Source organism: Cyprinus carpio, chromosome A6 (genome assembly GCF_018340385.1).
Source record: "Cyprinus carpio isolate SPL01 chromosome A6, ASM1834038v1, whole genome shotgun sequence".
Lineage (NCBI taxonomy): Eukaryota > Metazoa > Chordata > Actinopteri > Cypriniformes > Cyprinidae > Cyprinus > Cyprinus carpio.
In genome coordinates, this window is record NC_056577.1 from 33424142 (window position 1) to 33444248 (window position 20107).

Genomic DNA, 20107 nt, shown 5'->3' on the forward strand with positions numbered 1-20107 from the left:
ATGACATTTCTGAGGAGGTTTCCTGTGAAAACTGTCAGCTAAATATAGAAACAAACATTTAGATTAACCAGTAAACCTCACTGTCGACTAGTCTCAACCGTCTTGAACCAAGTTCCCTCTCATGTTGACCAATCTGAAACATTTCTCAAAGTCAGTTCTTTTGAAGTATTTCTTTGTTCATTGGTGCAAAGTCAACCAATTTAAGTTGTCACATGAAAGTGTTGACAGAAGTCCTCTGGCCTTCCTGAAGAGCATGTGGCCGGATTTTGGAGCAGAGACGGTAAGAGTTGTGATCTTCCCCGGTAAACGAAATACATTTATACTTCTTTAAATAGATTCACATTCTAGTAATGGTGTTTTAATTAAAGATGCCATCGTTTGCTTACCTTTAAACAACAAGGATGATCAGAATTTATTTGACGTGTAATATAAGGTCAAGTGGAGCTGGACTGTGAACTGAGTTTCCATTGCAGCGTCTTCTGTTTTATCTAATATATTTAGGAAAATATAGCATGTCGTCTCGGGTATTGCATGCACACGGTATGGCATGCTATTTCTGCAGCATGAATATGAAGCAAAAACTCAGATTGACCAAGAAGAGCATGCTTCATCCCATCAGTTAAGACTGGAGTGCACTAATCTGAAGAGATTTTAAAACACTAGGCATCATACATTTGCCAATTTGAAATCGTTGCAAAGAAAAACTGGGCATCATATACTAAACGACTTGAGTTGTTCTGAAAACTCAACAACATGCGCTTTGCTACACTTAAAAATAAACTAACTAAAGTGTTTTTGCAGCAATGCAATAGAAAAACCATCTTTGGTTCTCCAAAGCACCTTTCAGTGCCAGCTCTTAATAATTTTTTTCTTAGTTTAAAGAACATTTTAATAATCTAAAGAACCTTTACCCACTATAAACAACCTTTTGTGGAATGGAAAGGCTCCATGGATGTTAAAGGTTCTTCATGGAACCATCTATGCCAATAAAGCACCTTTATTTTAAGAATGCAGTAGACGCATGACAAATTAAATGTTGTTTTAAAAAAACGAAATAAATACAGTGTGCCCGTCTTACGCTACATGGCTTTCTGTGATTGTCAATTTCAACAGACCAAAATCTGTAGACTGGCTCTGACTTTCCACAACTTTGCATCCAGACTGCAAATCGGGGGGAAATATCTGTGTATTGTATTTCAGCCTTTATATGTAGGACACAAGTATTCTGGAGAAACAAATTCAAGAGAGACAAATTTCTGTATCTAAAAATGAATTTATTAAGTCAGAAGTTGGCTGGTATATACAATGCACCAATTCCATATAAAACAACAGAAATTCTCCTATCTATTGATGCAGCATTAAACAATCAATCATGCCCTGTTTTCATCTAACACACACGAGTAAAAAAAAAATAAACCGTAAAACCAGAAAACCATGACTTCACAGAAACTCGTTTTTTTTAAATCACAAATTACACAGGAGCAAAAAATAATTTATGATCATTCAGAGCAATGCTGACTTCTCAATTCGCATCAGATTTATTCATTTTAATAATGGCGGGAATAATGGGACATGGGCGATGGATCCATGCTGCTCATTCCCTGCGCTGACCGGGTCCCTTGACCCACAGATCCCATATTCACCAAGTGGTTAATGGGTCCGCTCTGGATGAGCGTATCCAAGGCTTTCTGCACGCTCGGGTTGTCAAAGTTGATCCCGGTGCCTGTGGTGGCCGCTGGTCTCAGGGGGCCTGTCGGCCCAGCCATACGAACTCCAGGAGGCCTCATGGCAGGCCGAGGGTTCATCATGCTGCTCTGCGGCTGGACAGCAGCGATTTTGGGCATGCCGCCAGGGACGCCGTGAGAAGACTGGAGCCCGACGGTCTGAGGGCCGAGGCTGGAGCCGTAACCCTGTGTTTGGGCTGCCGGAGCAGGACTGGACATTGAGGATGTGCCGCTGCCGCTGTTGAAGATGCTGAGGATCTTAGCTTGGAGTTCCTGCTGTTGGTTGGTGGCGGTGGGGGCGGACACAGGGGTCAGGTGGGTGGAATGAAGGGACAGGCTGGTGTACGCGGGCTGAGCTGGAGCAGATAGAGCCTGTGTGGGCTGAGAGGGCTCGTGGGTCGCTGGTGGAGGGTGTGCGACTAGAGAGACCAGAAACAGTGAAGGGTAAGGCTTGATGGGTAAAGCGTAACACAACATTGAGTTTAAAACACCTAATGGAGTTACCTGTGTCAGTACTGCTTCTGACAAGACGATCACGTTTGTCTCTCAGATAGTCAATTAGTCTGGCCAACTCATCTGGAGTCATAAACCTGAGAGATGCAAAGACCGTCCATTATATTTGACACTTAACACCAGTAAAATATCCAGATTTTCAATGCCAATTCAATAATGCAGCAAAAAAAAAAAAAAGGCTCCTGAACGCATTTTAAAAATTACAAATAGCATGTGATCTTTAAGTGAACACTGTTTAAAATATTTTCCGGTAAACACAGAAACATTACAAAACTGTTAACATTTAACCATTCTTATGGTATTTTTGATCTAATAAATGCAGACTTTTCTGAAAAACATTAAGAGATCTTACCGACCCCCAACTTTTGAACGCTAGTGTTTGTTGACCTACCTGCCCTCAGACAGCAGCGTGATGTGGGTCAGAACGGAGGCAGGGTGACCCTCTCGTTCAGGTTCCCTCATCAACACCTCATCAGCCATCTTGGCCGCCTTCCTCACGAGCTCGTCCCTTTCTTTAGCAAGGTGTTCAACTTTAAAGGAGTCAAAGTTGTGGGCCACCAGCACCATGGCATCCTGCATGGGCATGTTCCTGTGCTCTGCAACAAGAGTATGCTGTGGTCATCTAAAATGTTGATTATGGCTTCTACAGTGCTGCGTGAATATCTAAAATGATGTTCTGCAATCTTATATCAACATTGGGCTGGTTTTGAGTAGTTGCGGTGTTGAATTGCATTGGATTTTTCCAACTTAAAGCTGATGAGCAAGTAAACTGGCTTCAAACTCTTTGTGGATGTCACACACCTTGTGGGGTCCCAAAGAGGATGTTGACTGTACAGGAACGGTGTACTTGGTGCTGCTGGGTGATGATGATGGCAAAAGGCGTACGAGCACGACTCACATCCTCCAGAGCTTGGGTCAGTGACACTTCTGTATTCAGGAAGATGAGATCCACCACCATTCCCAGATCCCGAACCTTCCTGCCCACAGTCTCGGCATATTCCCTGCACGCAAACACGGAGCAGAAAATGTAACCGGTTCTCCAATAAAACATCTGATGCTTTAATCTGTCTTCAAGACTCACTTTTGCAGCTTGTTGACGACTATGACGGAACAGTCCACTGGTCTTTCAGCATCATAGCGCCTCTGCAGCTCTTCATAATATTGTCGGTAAAGTTCGTTCCTCCGGCGCTCTTCAGGACGCACCCGCTCCTCTGTAAATTCATCAAACACTTAAGTTTTCACGTAAACTCCTCCTCTGCGACAAAAACTGTGTGCATGTGAATTAAACTTAATCTGAATCACCAATGCTGCTGACAATGACTGTTTAGACAAAACAGTCATAAACTCCTAAAACAACCAAGATCATGTCTGTTTATATTGAAATATTTTAAGGCTTTCTAAGATTTTTGCATTGATATTTTCATTCACACAAAATTCCCATTACTTTAAAGCAAAAACAACAAAAAGTGTCAAGAGTAGAATTTGTTCTACCGCCTTTCACTATTGCTTATTTAAATAGAGAAAAAACAGATACATTTTTCAGTAATTCTTTTTGTTTTTAAATAAACAAAAAAACATTATACTGTACAGGGGCATTACAATAAGGACCCTGGACAAGAAAAATAAACTGTTTTTAAAAATGGTAAAAATCAGTGTTATTTTAGTATTGTTGATAGATTACACTTTCTATTAATATTTTCAATTATATTTTAATTTAATATTTAGTGATTTGTCATTTTTATTATTTTTTATTTTAAAATATCTATATATTTTTTAAAAAATTGTTTAGTTTGTTATTTTAGTACTTCAAGTTAAAAAAAAAACTGAAAACATTACAATTAGCGGAAATAAAAAAAAAAAATTATTTTTATTTTATTATTTATGTTTTTAAATTTGATTTAGTTAACTATAATAACCCTGGTCACAATGCTAAATTTAAACATATACATATATATATTAAAAAATTGATTTAATTTTCTTTATGATATAGATCAGCTTTATTTTATGGTTATAAACAATCAAACCAACCCTCAGACTCTCTCCTGCCGTTCCAGGGTTCTCTGAAGCGCTCTGGGTACGGCTCCTCTTTCTTCCGATAATAGTCGTACTCTCCGCGGTAATAACGATCATACCCTTCCTCTCTGTGGAAGCACAGTAATGTTGTTTAAATGATGTTAAAACACCAGAAAACAAGAGCTGTGATGCAAAACTACAGAAGAGCTCAAATGCATCGTGAGTGCACCTGTAGGACGGATCTTTCTCCCTGCTCTCGGAGCCCCTGTATCGCTCATCGGCCGGGCCTCTAGCATCATGTTCTCGAGGTGGACCGGGACGCAGCTCGCGGCTATCGCCCCTCATCTCTCGACTGTCACGGTGGTCTCGAGAATCTCGCCCATGCACCGGGGAACGAGAACGGGGACGGGGCTCTCGACTGTCTGGCCTGAACAGACAAAATACATTCAGTTATCACACGCCCACTAAACACTTCACCCCAAACACTAACAGCTCTATCAGACACCTCACTGAGACAGAATCTTACCATCAAGACATTGTTAAAAGAAATTATAAAAACAAAACACTGTAAGCAAATCTCATTCAATTAAGCGCTTTCAGAGTTCGTTTCAGAGTCATGTTGCTGCAGACCAGACATGGGATGGTGGTGTCAAACCAACCGGTCGCAAAATTCACATCATTTCTATTATAAAATCTTTGCAAACTGCGAATATAGTGCTCCAAAAATAAATGTTGTGGGAAACATTGCTTTCTGAGGTAACCATGAAAACCAGGGTCCATCCTTTAGTTTCCAAAAGTCAAATGAACAGCAGGTTTTAGGATTTATTTTTAAGTTTGGTTTTTAAGCAAGCATGAGTTTTTAATATTAAAACTGCTTTAAGATAAACGCAAAATAACTAGTCTCACATTGTTTTCTTTTAAAACGGAGGCGGTGACGGTGAAAAAAAAACACCAACCTCCAAATATAAATAAAACATCCAACAATTGAATGGACTGCATAAATTAGTTTTACTTGTTTCCATTCCACTTGTTGAGTACATGAAATAATTAGGTTTTTGGAAATGTTTTAATGCTAAGTGTGTGTGTTAACTGTCGAAGAAGGCTCCGGCAGGAAGCAGCGATCGTCGGCGGACGATTTCGAAAACCGCGCATAGTAAGTGAACAGAATGAGTAACACACGGTTTAGACAAAGACACACCAAGGGAAATGTACTCAAATTACCCTTTCAACTTTATTTCAGTTAATTCTGACACAACTAAGAGTGAGAAAAAAGGAAAGGAAAATAATTAGAACAAACTAAAAACCGAAAAGCCACGAGAAGTACAGATCGAACCGTTTTTGCGCACTCGACAAGCATTTTAGAACGTTCGATGAATTCCATTGTGGAGGGAAAAACGTTTACCAAAATTGTTGATAGAGGACGTCTTCATTAGCAAAAATCCCAGCGATACTTTACCTGCGTGGTGGGCTTGACCTGGATTTATTCTGTCGTCTCTCTGCTGCCATATTTACATCTGCAAATAAACCAATCCAAACATTCAATATGACAAAAGACGGGAATATTTCAGAGCCAAACGAGTTTTGTTTTTGTTTTTTTTCCTTCTCTTTTACTGAGAGGACCAACATTTCACATTCTGCATTGTATGAATCTAAACAAGTTGTGTCTAAATTGTAAACATTTTCAAAATGTCAATAGCAGTTAAACATTAAAAAAACAACAATGTAGGTGAAAAAAGCAGCAAAGGATCTTGTGAACCTGTCAGTATTTGATATTCCCCAGCTGTAAACACTTATTAAACACCTCTTGAATTAGACCTTACAGACCACTAACAATAACTGGCGCTTTGCACAAATAGGGTATAATACACCATGCCTCTTAGGAATGCACGATTAAGACAAAAACCATAGTTATCCAATATTCCCTTGAAATTGTAATTGTGATTATTAATTACAATTATCACAATTTACATTGAATGACGTCTATGCCATATTTTTACATGAAAATAAACAAGCTGAAAACGCTCTTCCTGAAAAACATTTCATGCTTTTCTATAGCATTAAGTCTCAAATGTCAACTATACATTGGATTGGTGAAAAATATGCATGATATTATAATGTTATACTAAGATGAAAACAATGGGGAAAAAACGTAGGATAACCTGTAGAAAGAAAGCACCATAAGTGGACTCTGAATAATTACGTAATTGTGGCATACGTAATTGTAATCGCCCATTGAAATTTGATTAACTGTGCAACCCTAATGGATCTCTTAAAAAAAAAATAAGTACAAATTAAATTAAAGCATTACCCATTAAACAAATGGCATCAAAATTATGATACTACTGTGTGATTTTAATTACAGTCAGTCAAGATGAACAAGACCAGTGAGATGGGAAAACATTTCAAATAGTCAAAGGATACCAATATGTAACCCATTTGTGAAACGTTCTATTAGATGTATAGCTTTTATTGATAAATTGACATATGCGAAGTCTCATGACACAAAACGCTGAGTAGGGGTGTAATGATTCATCGATACAATGTCTGACGATAAGATGCATCGATGCCACACGTAAAATATCGATATCTGTAATATAAATAGGCACCTTATTTGGCACTTTCCAAATTTTCACATAATGTCCGTCTATGGATTACCGCCAACACGTGCATTCTCGTTCAAACTCAGGGATCAGGACTCGGTATTAGGACTGCTCAAAGGCACAAGATGCTCGGGTTTTTTTGGGGAACAGTCGAGCGCTGTGTGAGAAGTTTTCAGCGCACACATCTGAAGCGCGCGCACACAGACAGCCGCACCGCGCGAATACTAAATTGATCTTCCACTTTTTTTGTCCATGGATGAATAAATACAGACAAAATTATATCAAAATGCACATTTTGGTGAATTTCCTAGTAAACACAGTCGTTTAGTCATATGTCTTAATGTAAACAGATCAGAAAGAAAAGGCATGTGTATATTAAATCCGTGCTTGGTTCTTAAAACGAAAGCAAACTAATGATAAATCTAATGCTGTCAAAGAAAAATACAAGTGCTCACTGCTTCTGACTAGCCTTAATAACCTTTGTAACATAAAAAATTATTAATCTATATTTAGTTTAAAACAGTGAAGACTATGCAGTTATTTTACATTTGATTACTACATTACTGTGCCATACCTTAAAATGTATTTTAGACTGAGCTGAAAAGCAGTTTATTTAACTGTTTGTTTATTGAACTTGTGTCTTTGATGTATTGTATTTATTTTCTGCTATTGCTCATACTTTGGTTACCTGTAGAAAAGATTTTTAGCACTGAGCCTATAGTAGCAGCCAGAATTGTTTTTCCAATTGTTTATTTTCTGTATTATAAAAAAAAAAAAAAAAATGTGTAGGCCTATGTTTTTTTTGTTGTTGTTGTGAATGTCCCACCTGAGGTACACAATGTGAAAATTTCAGATAAATGTTCATGTTATATATTTTGGTTTCATTTGTGAGTTAATAAAAATGTAGATGGTTGTTTAAAATAGATGTATAATATCAAAATATCGATCGATATACTTCTGTATCGAATCGTAATCGTATCGTAGAATTTTTTTTGAGGTATCGGCAAATATCGTATCGCTGGGTATGAGAATCGATATCACATCGTATCGTGACGAACCATCCGCTTTACACCCCTAACGCTGAGAGTAGAGAAAAATCTAATGTGCAATTTGCTTGAGGATCATCTTTAAGTTAAAGTTAGGCTTTATTAGATTCACCACATTGTGGTTATTACAGTAAAATTATAGTCATACAATTAACTCCCCAAATCACTCCAGTGTTTAAAACCAAATCAGACCTTACCTAGTTTATAACCTCTATAAATTCGACCGTTTTGTCCGGCTTTTGCGGCCTCAGCATCCTCCACTCGCTCAAACTGCACAAATCCATACCCACGAAACAGGGACAAAGCTGGAAAAAGGAACAATCATTTTCGTTTCACGAAAAAAGGCGCTTCTTTGAGGATTTTTGGCCTAAGCTTCCCTTGCTTTCAGCAAAACCGCAGTCATAGTCTTCAAACCAAATAATTTAAAACTTGTAAACTGTAGCGAACACTATAAAATAAGATTTTCCGAAACGTCTAAATAAGTCTTTGACGCTACTAACCCTGTATTTTCCCATACGGCCTGAACAGTTCCTCCATGTCCTTCTTCGCCATGTGCGCCGTGGGCAAATTTCCAACAAAAATCCGTCGCTCCAGGTCACGAGGGTCATTGCTGTTGGTGGTGTACGAGGGTGGTGAACTACTCCGGCTTCTTCTGTGCGACATGCCTCTACGAGCTTTAGGTTCAACGGCCCGTTTTCAAGGAACGCTTGCAGTGGATTTTAGTTACAAGACTATTTGATTAGCTATATTTCCCCCAAGGTCTTGAAATTGATGATGCATCGACATGTAAGAAAAGAGAGATTCCAGAGGTAAAATGACTGGGCAAAGTAACAAAACACCGCAGAAGTCTTTAAAGTCACCATGAAAACTTAAAACATATCATCATATATAGGGATGCACTGATTCGATACCCAGTATCGGTATCAGCTCCGATGCTGCCAGTTTCTGCCGGATTGGGTATCGGTCAAAACCCAATATTGTGCATGTACTATTGTGTTATTGTTAAGCTCCACAAAATGCACAAAAACATTATAAAGCACCATAAGGTTTTCACGCACTATATTCCAAGTCTTCTGAAGCCTTTCAATAGTTTAATGTGAGGTACAGATGAATATTTACAGACGTCTGTCATCCTCCATTCAGCATACAAAGTGCGTGTCGTGTACGGTTACGACAGTCAAGACGATGAAACTCCCTCCAAGATGATTCAATGTTCCTATTATTACACTTGATCTGTAGATAGTGCTGTTTCTAAATCATGCGACTTTCTACCAGGTGTCTGTTAGATCACTGCACTGTTCTTAACGCACACAGTAACTGAAATGTAATCTGCTAAAAGAAACAAAACTCTATCGCAGATAATAATACTCTACGCATCAATGTGTAATATTTGACCAGATTTAGTCCTACACATTCACTTTTATTTGTTCCCCACTAAATAATGATTTTTCACTAAATGCTTACATTTTACAAAATTACTGTATACGCATTATTTTTCTAGAGTCATTGTTGCTGTTGAATTATCCTCTAACCTAGTATATAATAGTATTTTTCTGCATAAATTAAAAAAAAATAATCGGTATCGGATCTGTATCGGCCGATACTCAGAATTTTTGGTCTTGGATCGGCTCTGAAAAAATGGTATCGGTGCATCCCTACTAATTATAGCACTCAGGTCTGAATGTAGATTGATTGATTAGATAATTATTATCTAATTGGATATCCCATCATCCTAAAATACTGTGCCAATGGAAGCTTCATGTTGACTTTAAAGACAAACTTGAGACACTTCACAACAATTAGAATGTCTAAGTACAGTTTAATTCATATGCTGTGTTTTGCCGCTTGATCGAGTGACATATGAACACTTTACAGTCATTCACACCAAATAAAACGTTGAAAATAAAATTCACTTTTTGGCTTAGTGAGGCCTTGGATTTCGCAGCTGCACTTGAAGTCTGCGACATTCTCTTGCGAAGACGCTCCTCAAATTGCTTTTTTAAATGAAACACATCTCTCAAGTATTCGATGAAGGAATGTGGGTGGAGGTGAAAGGAAAAACTGTTAGAAGAACCGACCGCAAACAGGTTTCCACGGAGCACGCAACGGAAAATACGAGAGCTTGTCGATGAAGATAACATCAAATCTTGAACAGACCTGAAAGAGTAGTTCTCGGGGATGGACGAACATAAAATGCTCCCCAAAGATTTCTCGCAAGTTATCCAAAGTTTAAAAATTCGCTAACTTGAACATAAAGACGACGCTTGAAGAAAATGATGGACCAAAAACATTGTGGACACTGGACATCATGGTTCAAGGGGTCATCAAATAATTCCTCTACAATAAAGCATTGAATTAACCAAATCTCATTTTCCACTAACGCACATCTGAAAGGAATCGTCATGCAGTTTCTCGGGCGGTTTGTTATTGTGCATCGTTTCGTCACAGCAGCAGGACGGTAAGAGCTCACAGATGCTGTAGTCTTTGTGGTCCACTTCGGCATCCTGGTCACATTTTGGTAAGTTGCAAAGCTTTATCATCATACCCCGAGTTACCAAAGCTGCTCAACACCTTCCCAGGCGATTCCTGGCCGTTCCACCGAAATGATTTTTAACTTTTTTCATAAGACTCTACCTCAAGAATATCAACTATCTGAAAGAGCCAACAGTGGAGAGTGAAAACATGAATTTTGGATTATATTTAATCAGATTACATGATATTATACACTATGTACTGTACTCTTAAAAATTAGATAGAGACAGTAAGTGTGCAACAATAGGAAAGTTTTGACCGCATTTCTTATAACAAATTTCAAAGGGTGAGTTCAACTGTTATAAAACTTAATATTAAAACCAACTGATCAAAATAATCAAATCAGGACTTTACACAAGTTAAATGCATTTTAGTGTTTTGATTAACTGCCGTTAAAAAGTTAAGGATCAGTAAGGTTTGTAATGTTTTAAGTCTCTTCTGTTCATCAAGGCTGCATTTATTTGATCAAAAATACAGTAAAATGGTGTAATGATGCTGGAAATCCAGCTTTGCATCACAGGAATTAATTATATATTAAAGTATATTATAATAGAAAACCATTATTTTAAATTGCAATGATATTTATATTTATTTTGGTCAAATAAATGCAGCCTTGATGAACAAAAGAGCCTTTAAAACACATTAAAAATCTTACTGATACAGTAAAATGGTGTAATGATGCTGGAAATCCAGCTTTGCATCACAGGAATTAATTATATATTAAAGTATATTATAATAGAAAACCATTATTTTAAATTGCAATAACATTTATATTTATTTTGGTCAAATAAATGCAGCCTTGATGAACTGAAGAGCCTTTAAAACACATTAAAACTCTTACTGATTCCAAACTTTTGAACAGCGGTGTACATTTCTTATGATTGAGGATTTTGACACTATTAAAATTTTTAAAACAGTAATACTTTAATATTCAAGGAGTAAAGCCTGAAAGACACCAGTTCCTACTGTCTCACATTGTTCAAAGATTAAAAACAATTAACTGCTACGATATAGTGTCGTGTGATTTAGTATTATAACACTCTCCTCTGTCATATTTACAGTGCTGTTTATTATTCAAAAGGTAGAGACAATGAAAACAGGCAGCAAGTGAAAAAGAGCAAGCATGAAATCCTCGTCATCGCCAAACAGTGTTGCCATGTTTGACGTTTTCCCGCGGAATTGGGCTGTTACTTTAACACCGAGTTGTTTTTCATGTCCGCGGGTTGAAGCGACCCCAATAACGTGATATTTAGCCACTGTATTGCGAATTTTACCAGGGTGACCCCGCCACAAAATGTGTATTTTACACCCCGTAACGCGATTTTTAACAGGGGATCCACGAAACGCGATTGGGTGGTTTTTGTGGCGAAAACCTGGCAACCCTGGCGCCGCACCAACCCTTCAGCCATTTCGAGTCCGTGTCGTGACATCACGCGAAATTAAACCGTGTAAAAGAACGCGCGAATAACTGCAAACAACAGAGACCGCGTGTTCCTGTGAAAAAATAAATAAATAAACACTATCGTCCATATTCCGTGGGTTTGAAAGCCGTAGGAAAAACCGCGCACACTTCGGCTAATGCGGGATTCGATCAGACGCCATGTTGCTCCGTAAATTCACACAGTAGGAATCGCTCGTGCGAGGGTTTTCTGTTTATTTTATCACTCTTGTGTTCGTGTTCCAGTTGAACGATTCAAACATTGCGTACTTATTACCAACACTAACGTACATCTACAGTTTCAACGATCGAAAGGAACAATCGATGCTTCGACTCACACGGCGGCTAACGAGCTAGCTTACATTTATAACAACGAATGCCGTCGGAGCGCCAGAATCGTCGATTCCTGAGAAGAGTTTTGTCAGATCACGGAAGCGAAGCCTTACCGTTACCATGGGAACCGGGAAATTATCCGGCGATTTTCTCCGTGGCGTCCCGTTTGTGCGAACAATTACGATAAAAGACCCGCTGCAAAACCGCCGCAACCTTGCCTTGATCTTGTGCGGAAGTGCGAGGTGCTTAGAGACGGTGTTTTCAAAATAAAAGTTCCTTTGCGACCTGCGGTAACGTTACAAAATAATTATCAGTTTAAAAAAAAAAAGTCATTAATTTCCATTTAGACCGACTTGCAAATACAAAATAAAAATAATAAGTTACATTTAAAAATACACGCAATCTCGAAAATTAAAGCATAAATTGTATTAAAAATATATAAACCTATTATTTTTATTAGTGGTTGTCTTACTTTCAAAATATTTGCACGAAAAGTGTTTTATAATGTATTTCCAATTCTAGCATCAATGTGGAAAATTATGGAAATAAAATGATTGTATATGTACAGGTTGTTTTTGTTTTGTTTTTTTAAATATTTGACAGCTTAAATGCCGTATGCTTTTATTTTGACAGAGCGGAGGAAAAACATCATGTGACTTCGTCGGAGTCACATGAATTTTGGGACTAACGTTACTTAAACAGTTTACTCTCCCTCGCCCGACAAGGTAAGAGTAATAACACAACGATGTGAATAATTTTAATCTTTCTTCTGCTGAATAATATCAGTTCCTGCTTCAGATTTCCACCGTCACTGTAGGATAAACCCTTAATTTCCTGCTTAAGTTAGTGTTCTGAGTCACATGCTATGATTGCTCCTTTGGTTTTTGCTGCCCTCTTTGCTTCAGATTGTTATAAGGGATGAGTTTCTGTTCTGTGAGGAGCTCAGTGTTTAACTGTGCTGTTTTGCTGTGTTTCAGATGCATCTTGCTCAGGTGTGTTTGCTGCTGCTGGGGGTGCTGCAGGTTTCTGGGGCTCCAGATGCAGATGAGATCAAATATCTGCCAGGACTTCCGAAACAGCCCAGCTTCAAGCATTACTCTGGATACTTGAGTGTGGCAGATAACAAACACCTTCACTACTGGTAAGCTGCATGGTCTGACTCTCGCTTATATTCGACTGACCCTAGGAATGGTTTTGAAAATTCCCCGAATGGGAATGTCTAACATTATTGTGCTCTGTTCCTCTCGATCAGGTTTGTTGAGTCTCAGAAAGATCCGGCCGGTGGTCCGGTTGTTCTGTGGCTCAACGGAGGACCAGGATGCAGCTCCCTGGACGGTTTGCTCACAGAGCACGGACCTTTCCTGGTGAGAAATCAGAGCGCTTCTTTATTTAATCCCACTGATGTTTCACAATTAACTTCAGTTAAATATCTAAAAACATGAATGCTTTAAATAATGCACATTATCCCTTCTCTCTGGTTATTCACAGATCCAAGATGACGGTGCAACTCTAGAATATAATCCTTATTCTTGGAACAAGGTCTGGATTCTGTCTTTTATTTTTATTTTTAATACTTAAGCATTGCCAAATGAGTTAAGCGTCTGCTGCTAAATGACTAAATGTGAATGTGGTGTGAAATGAGAAAGTCACAAGGTTTCCAGGTTTCACCCTGTAACAGAAGTTTCGGTATCTGAACTATGACACTTCCTCAAACCGGTTACATGCTCTTATGCTCGTTTATTGTTGGTTATAGCAAACCAGCTTTATTGTACTGAACATGGGCTGTTTTTCCAGATTGCAAATGTCTTATATCTGGAGTCACCAGCAGGTGTCGGCTTCTCCTACTCTGATGACAAGAAGTACGCCACCAATGACACAGAGGTATGATTTATATATAAGTGTGTGTGTGTGTGTGTGTGTGTGTGTGTGTGTGTGTGTTATGCCCTGTCTAGGGTAAGGGCACAACATAAAAGAGTACGACACGGAAGACTTTCAGAAAAAAAAAAAAAAAAGAATGAGAAGTATTTTAATGAGCACAATGGTTTACAGTATAACTGGGGAATTTTAGCTCCGGGAGCCGACGAGGTCAAAATAACAAACAAAAACCAGCTAATTCATATACCTCTAATGATACTCTTTCACGGAAAGAAAAGAAAAGAAAATACAATCACTTCCCTACCTCCCTATCCAAAAACAATCAATAAAAGCTTCCAACAAACTGTACTAGATATGTACACTACCGTTCAGAAGTTTGGGGTCAGTAAGACTTGTCATGTATTTTAAAGAAGTTTCTTCTGCTCATCAACGCTGCATTTATTTGATAAAAAAAATACAGGAAAAAAATGTAATATTGTGAAATATTATTATGATGTAAAATAACGTTTTTCTATTTTGATACACATTAAAATATAATTTATTTCTGTGATCAAAGCTGTATTTTCAGCATCATTACTGCAGCCTTCAGTGTCACATGATCTTCAGAAATCATAATAATATTATGATTTATTATCAGTGCTGGAAACTGTTGCGCTGCTTAATATATATATTTTTTGGAAGCTGTGATACTTTTTTTCAGGATTCTTTGATGAATAAAAAGTTCAAAAGAAAAGCATTTATTTAAAACAGAAATATTTTCTAACAATATACACTAGCGTTCAAAAGTTTGTGGTCAGTACATTTTTATTCTTTCTTTTTTCGAAATAAATTAAAACGTCTATTCAACAGGGATGTGTTTAATTGATTAGAAGTGAAAGCAACAATTTATATTGTTAGGAAAGATTTCTATTTTGAATAAATGCTGTTCTTTATAACTTTTCATTCATCAAAGAATCCTGAAAAAAGTATCGCAGTTTCCAAAAAAATATTTGGCAGCACAACATTGATAATTCTAATAATAAATCTGCATATTAGAATGATTTCTGAAGGATCATGTGACACTTTATACTGGAGTAATGGCTGATGGAAATTCAGCTTTGCATCACAAAAATAAATTATATTTTAAAGGATATTAAAATAGAAAACATTATTTTATATTATAATAACATTTTACAAGATTACGTTTTTTTTTCTGTATTTTTGATCAAATAAATGCAGCGTTGATGAGCAGAAGAGACTTCTTTAAAAAACATTACAAGTCTTACTGACCCCAAACGTTTGAACGGTAGTGTGTATCATAAGATGCAGGAGTGTTTAATCGCGTAGCACATATAATATTTAATTTAACTGTTTATGATCAAAAACCAAATGGTAACCATATAATCTCTGACATCCAGGTGGCCACAAACAACTACTTGGCCTTGAAAGAGTTTTTCAGGTTGTTTCCAGAGTTCAGCAAGAATGAGTTTTTCCTGACCGGCGAGAGTTACGGAGGCATTTACATCCCAACGCTGGCTGAGATCGTCATGGAGGACAGCAGCATTAATCTACAGGTAGGAGGGGCTTTATTTTGACTGTACTGCCCATAAACAACAGCGACACTGAGCCAGCAGAGTGAATGACGTGTGCATTTGTGTCTTAAAGGGTATTGCTGTAGGAAACGGCTTGTCCAGTTATGAACTAAATGACAATTCACTGGTCTATTTTGCATACTATCATGGACTTCTTGGGACCAGGTGTGATATTCTTTTTTTTTTTTTTTTTAACCTTATGACTTTTTTTCGTGTTGCTCTATTTGACATGCACTCTTTTATACATTTAATTTGCATGGGCAAACAGTATAAAATGTAAATTGTAAAAAATAATTTATTTGTGCATTTTATTTGTATGTGGGTCAAAGACGAAAAAGTGTTTAAGCATAAAAAAAGTGTAATACTGCTTTAAACTGTTGTAGTTTTTCCCCCCAAAAATGCAAAAAGTTTTCTGTTTTATTTAATTGCAATTTTGTTTTTGTTTTTCTGAGCAAAAAATAAATATCATACATTTCCCCCTGATTTACAGAAGACACCCAGTAAAATGTCATTCAGTGTAACAATCTCGTCAGGCATATTTACAACAAAAATCAATTTATGACAATTTAAGACTAATTACCTTCACCCCAAATACTAATGAGTTGTAATTTTACATTTTTAACATTCGCCACTATCCTAGGTTTTAATCCCAATCATCAATAATAATTTACTACTAAAAAAAAACACAATAAAATTTAGTATGCTCCATTATTCTTTTAGATATTTTAATATGAACAATTAATAATAAGCATGTTGTTTGAATTTTTGCATAAATATTGTGTTACACTGAATGACAATCTAACATTATTTCAACCAAATTTTGACATTTTATTCTCCAAAAACTTATTTGAAGTATACATTTTACTTACATTTAATGTGCTTCCTATGGACACAAAATCACTTTTGTACATTTCTTTGGATGTGGACATCTTAACGTCTTTGACCAATGTATTTGTATATCTATATATTAATTTTTTATTTATATAGCTTATGGAATGACCTGCAGACTTTTTGCTGCAAAGATGGAGCGTGTAACTTCTACGATAACCAGGATGTGAACTGCTCGACTTCTGTAAGTTAAACAGTGCTCCACTAGAGGCTTGAGATGTGATGTCATAGATTCTTCACTCATCTTTCTGTCACTCTTCAGCTCACTACAGTTCAAGTTATAGTCTACCAGTCTGGACTCAACATGTATAACCTGTACGCACCCTGTGCCGGAGGTGTCCAGCAGAGAGTCAGGTGAGCTGGGATCAGTCATGTGGAGTAACTGTTTAATGTCCTTTCATATGAAGACGTTCCAGTGTCATTCTGTTCTTCTGACACCAGCTTTGAAAACGGCCAGTTTGTGATCCGAGACCTGGGTCACAACTTCGTCAACCATCCTTGGTCCAAAGAACAGAACGAGGTAGAGAAACCCATTTATGTGCTGCTTTCGGACTACAAACTTCACTACTCGCTCATTACTGACCTCATGTTTTGTCTCAAACCTGTATGAGTTTATTGTGCAACACAAAATTATGTTTTTAGCTATTTTGATGCTCTATGGAAGTAATACTTTTGATTTTAATACACTGAATATATTCCCATTCACGGCAGCGCTCTCATTTTATTTGCATATTCAAATTATGACTTGTTTCCCCCACAACACTGGTTCTTGTGTGTCTCGTAACCAAATACAAAACTCCAGTTTGAATATGCAAAAATTTTAATACGACCGTCTAAAATTAAATTTTTGGGTGAATGGTCTGTTTAAAGGGATACTTCACCCAAAACTGAAAATGCTCATTAAATGACACTCAAGCTGTTCCAAAACTAAGTGACTTTCTTTCATTGCTGAATACAAAGAAGATATTTTGGAGAATGTTGGTAACCAAACAGTTTCTAGTCCCCATTGACCTCCATAGAACTTTTTTCCATACTGGGGGACCATCAATTGTGTGTTTACCTACATTTTTCAGAAGATTTTATTTTTCTGCACACAAGAAAGAAACTGGTACAGGTTTGGAACAACTTGAGGCTGAGTAAATGATGACGGAATTTAATTTTGGGTGCACTATTCCTTTAAGTACTGTGAAGAACAAAGCTTTGTGTCTGGTCAGTGTTAGTTTAATTGATTTGTGCTTTGAGGGTTAATCCACATGATTGTTCTCGTTTAATCAGAAATTGCGAGGCGTGGTCTCCCTGTTGAAGTCTTCAAGGCTCGATCCTCCGTGCACCAACTCTACTCCATCCACCCTGTACCTCAACAACCCGCAGGTGAAATCTGCTCTCCACATCTCACCCGGTGCTCTGGACTGGGTCATCTGCAGGTGCGTTGAGGGGACCTCAATAAAGCAAATGAGTTTTTTAATAATACAGATGTGTTTTGGAAATTAATTTGAAATCGTTCCGGTTGTTTGTTGCAGCGCTGAAGTCAATCTGAACTACAACCGTCTGTTCATGGACGTGAAGAAACAGTACCTGAAGCTTCTGGGAGCGTTAGTGAGTGATGGGAATTTAAACAGTTATGAATCAGATATTTACCAGCTCTTGATTTCTATAACATCTTTTTAACAGAAATACCGTGTGCTGGTGTATAACGGAGATGTTGACATGGCCTGCAACTTCCTAGGAGACGAGTGGTTTGTGGAGTCGCTCCAGCAAGAGGTGAGTTGCTTCCCACTGACTGTGTCTTATTTTCTTTTAGTCTTGGTCTGGGGACTCTGGTCTGGTCAGTAAAATAATTGTTTTTTTATTTGATTAGATTTTTTTTCTCCCCCAAGTTTCTGACCCCTAGTCAGTAAGATTGGACCTTTTTATTTTGTTTTATCTTATTTTATGGAATAAATAACAATAATATTTTTTTATTATTATTATTATTATTATTATTATAGAATAATAATAAATCATTATACTTTATTAAATATTAAAGTATTATTATTGTTAAACATTTTAATTTTTTATGTATTCTATTTATTAATAAAAATAATAATTATAAATTTTATTTTGTTTTATTTTATTTTATGGAATAAATAACAATAATAATATTTTTATTATTATTATTTTAGAATAATAATAAATAATTATTCTTTATTAAATATTAAAGTATTATTATTAAACATTTTAATTTATGTATTCTATTTATTAATAATAATAATAATAATAATAATTATAATTATTATTATTTCATATTTTATTGTATATTTTACTTATTCAATTTATATATTTAATTTACTTATTATTATTATTTTGTCAATATTTATCAAAGGAACTATTATTATTATTATTATTATTTATTTCTTTTATAATAATGATAATATTGAATCATTGAATATTAAAGTATTATTATTTCATAGTTTATTATGTTTTACTTATTTAATTTATTTAATTTAAATATTATTATTATTATCATCATCATTTTATTTAATTTATTTATTTATTTATTTATTTATTTTAAGAAAGCTCTTGCCATTTTTGTGCAGTTATGTATCAGTCCGTGTTGTTTGCGGTCTGAGACTACTTTTTTTCCTGCAGCAGAAGAAACCCTTTCTCTTCATCTTCTCCAACAGGTGCAGGTGCAGCGCAGACCTTGGATTTATTTCAATGGTGAAACTCAGCAGATCGGCGGCTTTGTCAAGGAATTCACCAACATCGCTTTCCTCACAGTGAAGGTGAGATTGCAGTAAAACCAGTCACATGTAGTATATGCATCTGTGACCTCAGTCTAATATGCAAGCCTTTTATTCCTTCTTTATTGTATTCTATTATTATTTTTGGTTTGTTCTTATTTTTGAAATTGTATTTATTTATGTCCTCCACAGGGTTCGGGTCACATGGTTCCCACTGACAAACCCATAGCGGCCTTCACGATGTTCAGTCGCTTCATCACCAAACAACCTTACTAGAACACACTCAGGGATTTTTAGTCTTTTTAACTCTGAATTTGCACTGGCACATGTTAACGATTTATGGACCACTGACTGTTTCTGTCACTGCCACTCAAAACTGATCGTGTATTTATGTAGTCTAGTTGCCAGCCTGTGAACTAGATTAAGTCGTGCATCCTGTACATAATGATGTTCACAGATATCTATTCCTCCATCAATCTTTGATTGTGGTTGATTTAGTAGCGAGAGATGCTGAGTGTTTACGAATTGAAATCCGATCAGCTGTGAGTGGAAACTGACTGTTTATTGCACAATTTTAGCTTAAGTCTTCTCTATTAAACATGATACTGTAGCGTTTATTAATCATCACACAGATATTTTAGTCATCCCTTCAGGTACCGATGCCTCCCTGTGCTAATTGTAGACTTTTGTTGTTGAGATGTCACTGAGTTTGTGTATATGGTACTTTTTGTGCTCATAAGGGAATCATTTCCATGCCTTTTATCCCAAAGTTTTTAAATTAAAGAAATTTCCTTTGATTTTTAGTTTTTCTTTGTGATCTTTTATTTCAGAAAATGGTGCATTGAAACCAA

At 36.6% G+C, this 20107-nt stretch overlaps 2 protein-coding genes across 6 annotated transcripts; one reads left to right on the forward strand and one right to left on the reverse strand.

The window, feature by feature from the left end:
- The first annotated feature begins 83 nt into the window (after positions 1-83).
- ctsa (cathepsin A) lies at positions 84-20053 on the forward strand. 3 transcript variants are annotated; one of them, XM_042759106.1, is made up of 16 exons: positions 84-280; positions 12833-12924; positions 13177-13340; positions 13452-13563; positions 13688-13738; positions 13994-14080; positions 15472-15627; positions 15719-15810; positions 16633-16717; positions 16796-16887; positions 16975-17053; positions 17809-17957; positions 18054-18129; positions 18205-18294; positions 19197-19298; positions 19449-20053. In XM_042759106.1, the coding sequence occupies exons 3-16, from the start codon at positions 13177-13179 to the stop codon at positions 19530-19532; spliced, it is 1419 nt and encodes a 472-aa protein (XP_042615040.1). In that variant the 5' UTR covers positions 84-280; positions 12833-12924; the 3' UTR covers positions 19533-20053. The 3 variants fall into 3 exon arrangements, with proteins under 3 accessions (XP_042615040.1, XP_042615041.1, XP_042615042.1); XM_042759107.1 differs by lacking the exon at positions 84-280 and having other exon boundaries at positions 12669-12924; XM_042759108.1 differs by lacking the exons at positions 84-280; positions 12833-12924 and adding an exon at positions 12929-13041.
- LOC109052161 (nuclear receptor coactivator 5-like) lies at positions 1254-12469 on the reverse strand. Of its 3 annotated transcripts, XM_042759099.1 has the most exons (11): positions 12313-12469; positions 8397-8657; positions 8094-8201; positions 5707-5764; positions 4480-4677; positions 4266-4378; positions 3319-3448; positions 3039-3238; positions 2629-2833; positions 2229-2314; positions 1254-2143 (listed from the first exon to the last, which is right to left on the reverse strand). In XM_042759099.1, the coding sequence occupies exons 2-11, from the start codon at positions 8557-8559 to the stop codon at positions 1548-1550; spliced, it is 1857 nt and encodes a 618-aa protein (XP_042615033.1). In that variant the 5' UTR covers positions 8560-8657; positions 12313-12469; the 3' UTR covers positions 1254-1547. The 3 variants fall into 3 exon arrangements, with proteins under 3 accessions (XP_042615033.1, XP_042615034.1, XP_042615035.1); XM_042759100.1 differs by lacking the exon at positions 8094-8201; XM_042759101.1 differs by lacking the exons at positions 8094-8201; positions 8397-8657 and having other exon boundaries at positions 12313-12462.
- Positions 20054-20107: the final 54 nt, after the last annotated feature.

Bases quoted from the DNA above. Each gene is read 5' to 3' on its own strand.
- LOC109052161 (XM_042759099.1), bottom strand. From the start codon at position 8,559: ATGTCGCACAGAAGAAGCCGGAGTAGTTCACCACCCTCGTACACCACC. The intron at 3,239-3,318 runs GTGAGTCTTGAA...GTTTGCGTGCAG, and splicing joins GTCGTCAACAAGCTGCAAAA to GGAATATGCCGAGACTGTGG. The intron at 2,834-3,038 runs GTGTGTGACATC...CTCTTGTTGCAG, and splicing joins CCTCTTTGGGACCCCACAAG to AGCACAGGAACATGCCCATG.
- ctsa (XM_042759106.1), top strand. From the start codon at position 13,177: ATGCATCTTGCTCAGGTGTGTTTGCTGCTGCTGGGGGTGCTGCAGGTT. The intron at 15,628-15,718 runs GTAGGAGGGGCT...TGTGTCTTAAAG, and splicing joins ACAGCAGCATTAATCTACAG to GGTATTGCTGTAGGAAACGG. The intron at 15,811-16,632 runs GTGTGATATTCT...TTATTTATATAG, and splicing joins CATGGACTTCTTGGGACCAG to CTTATGGAATGACCTGCAGA.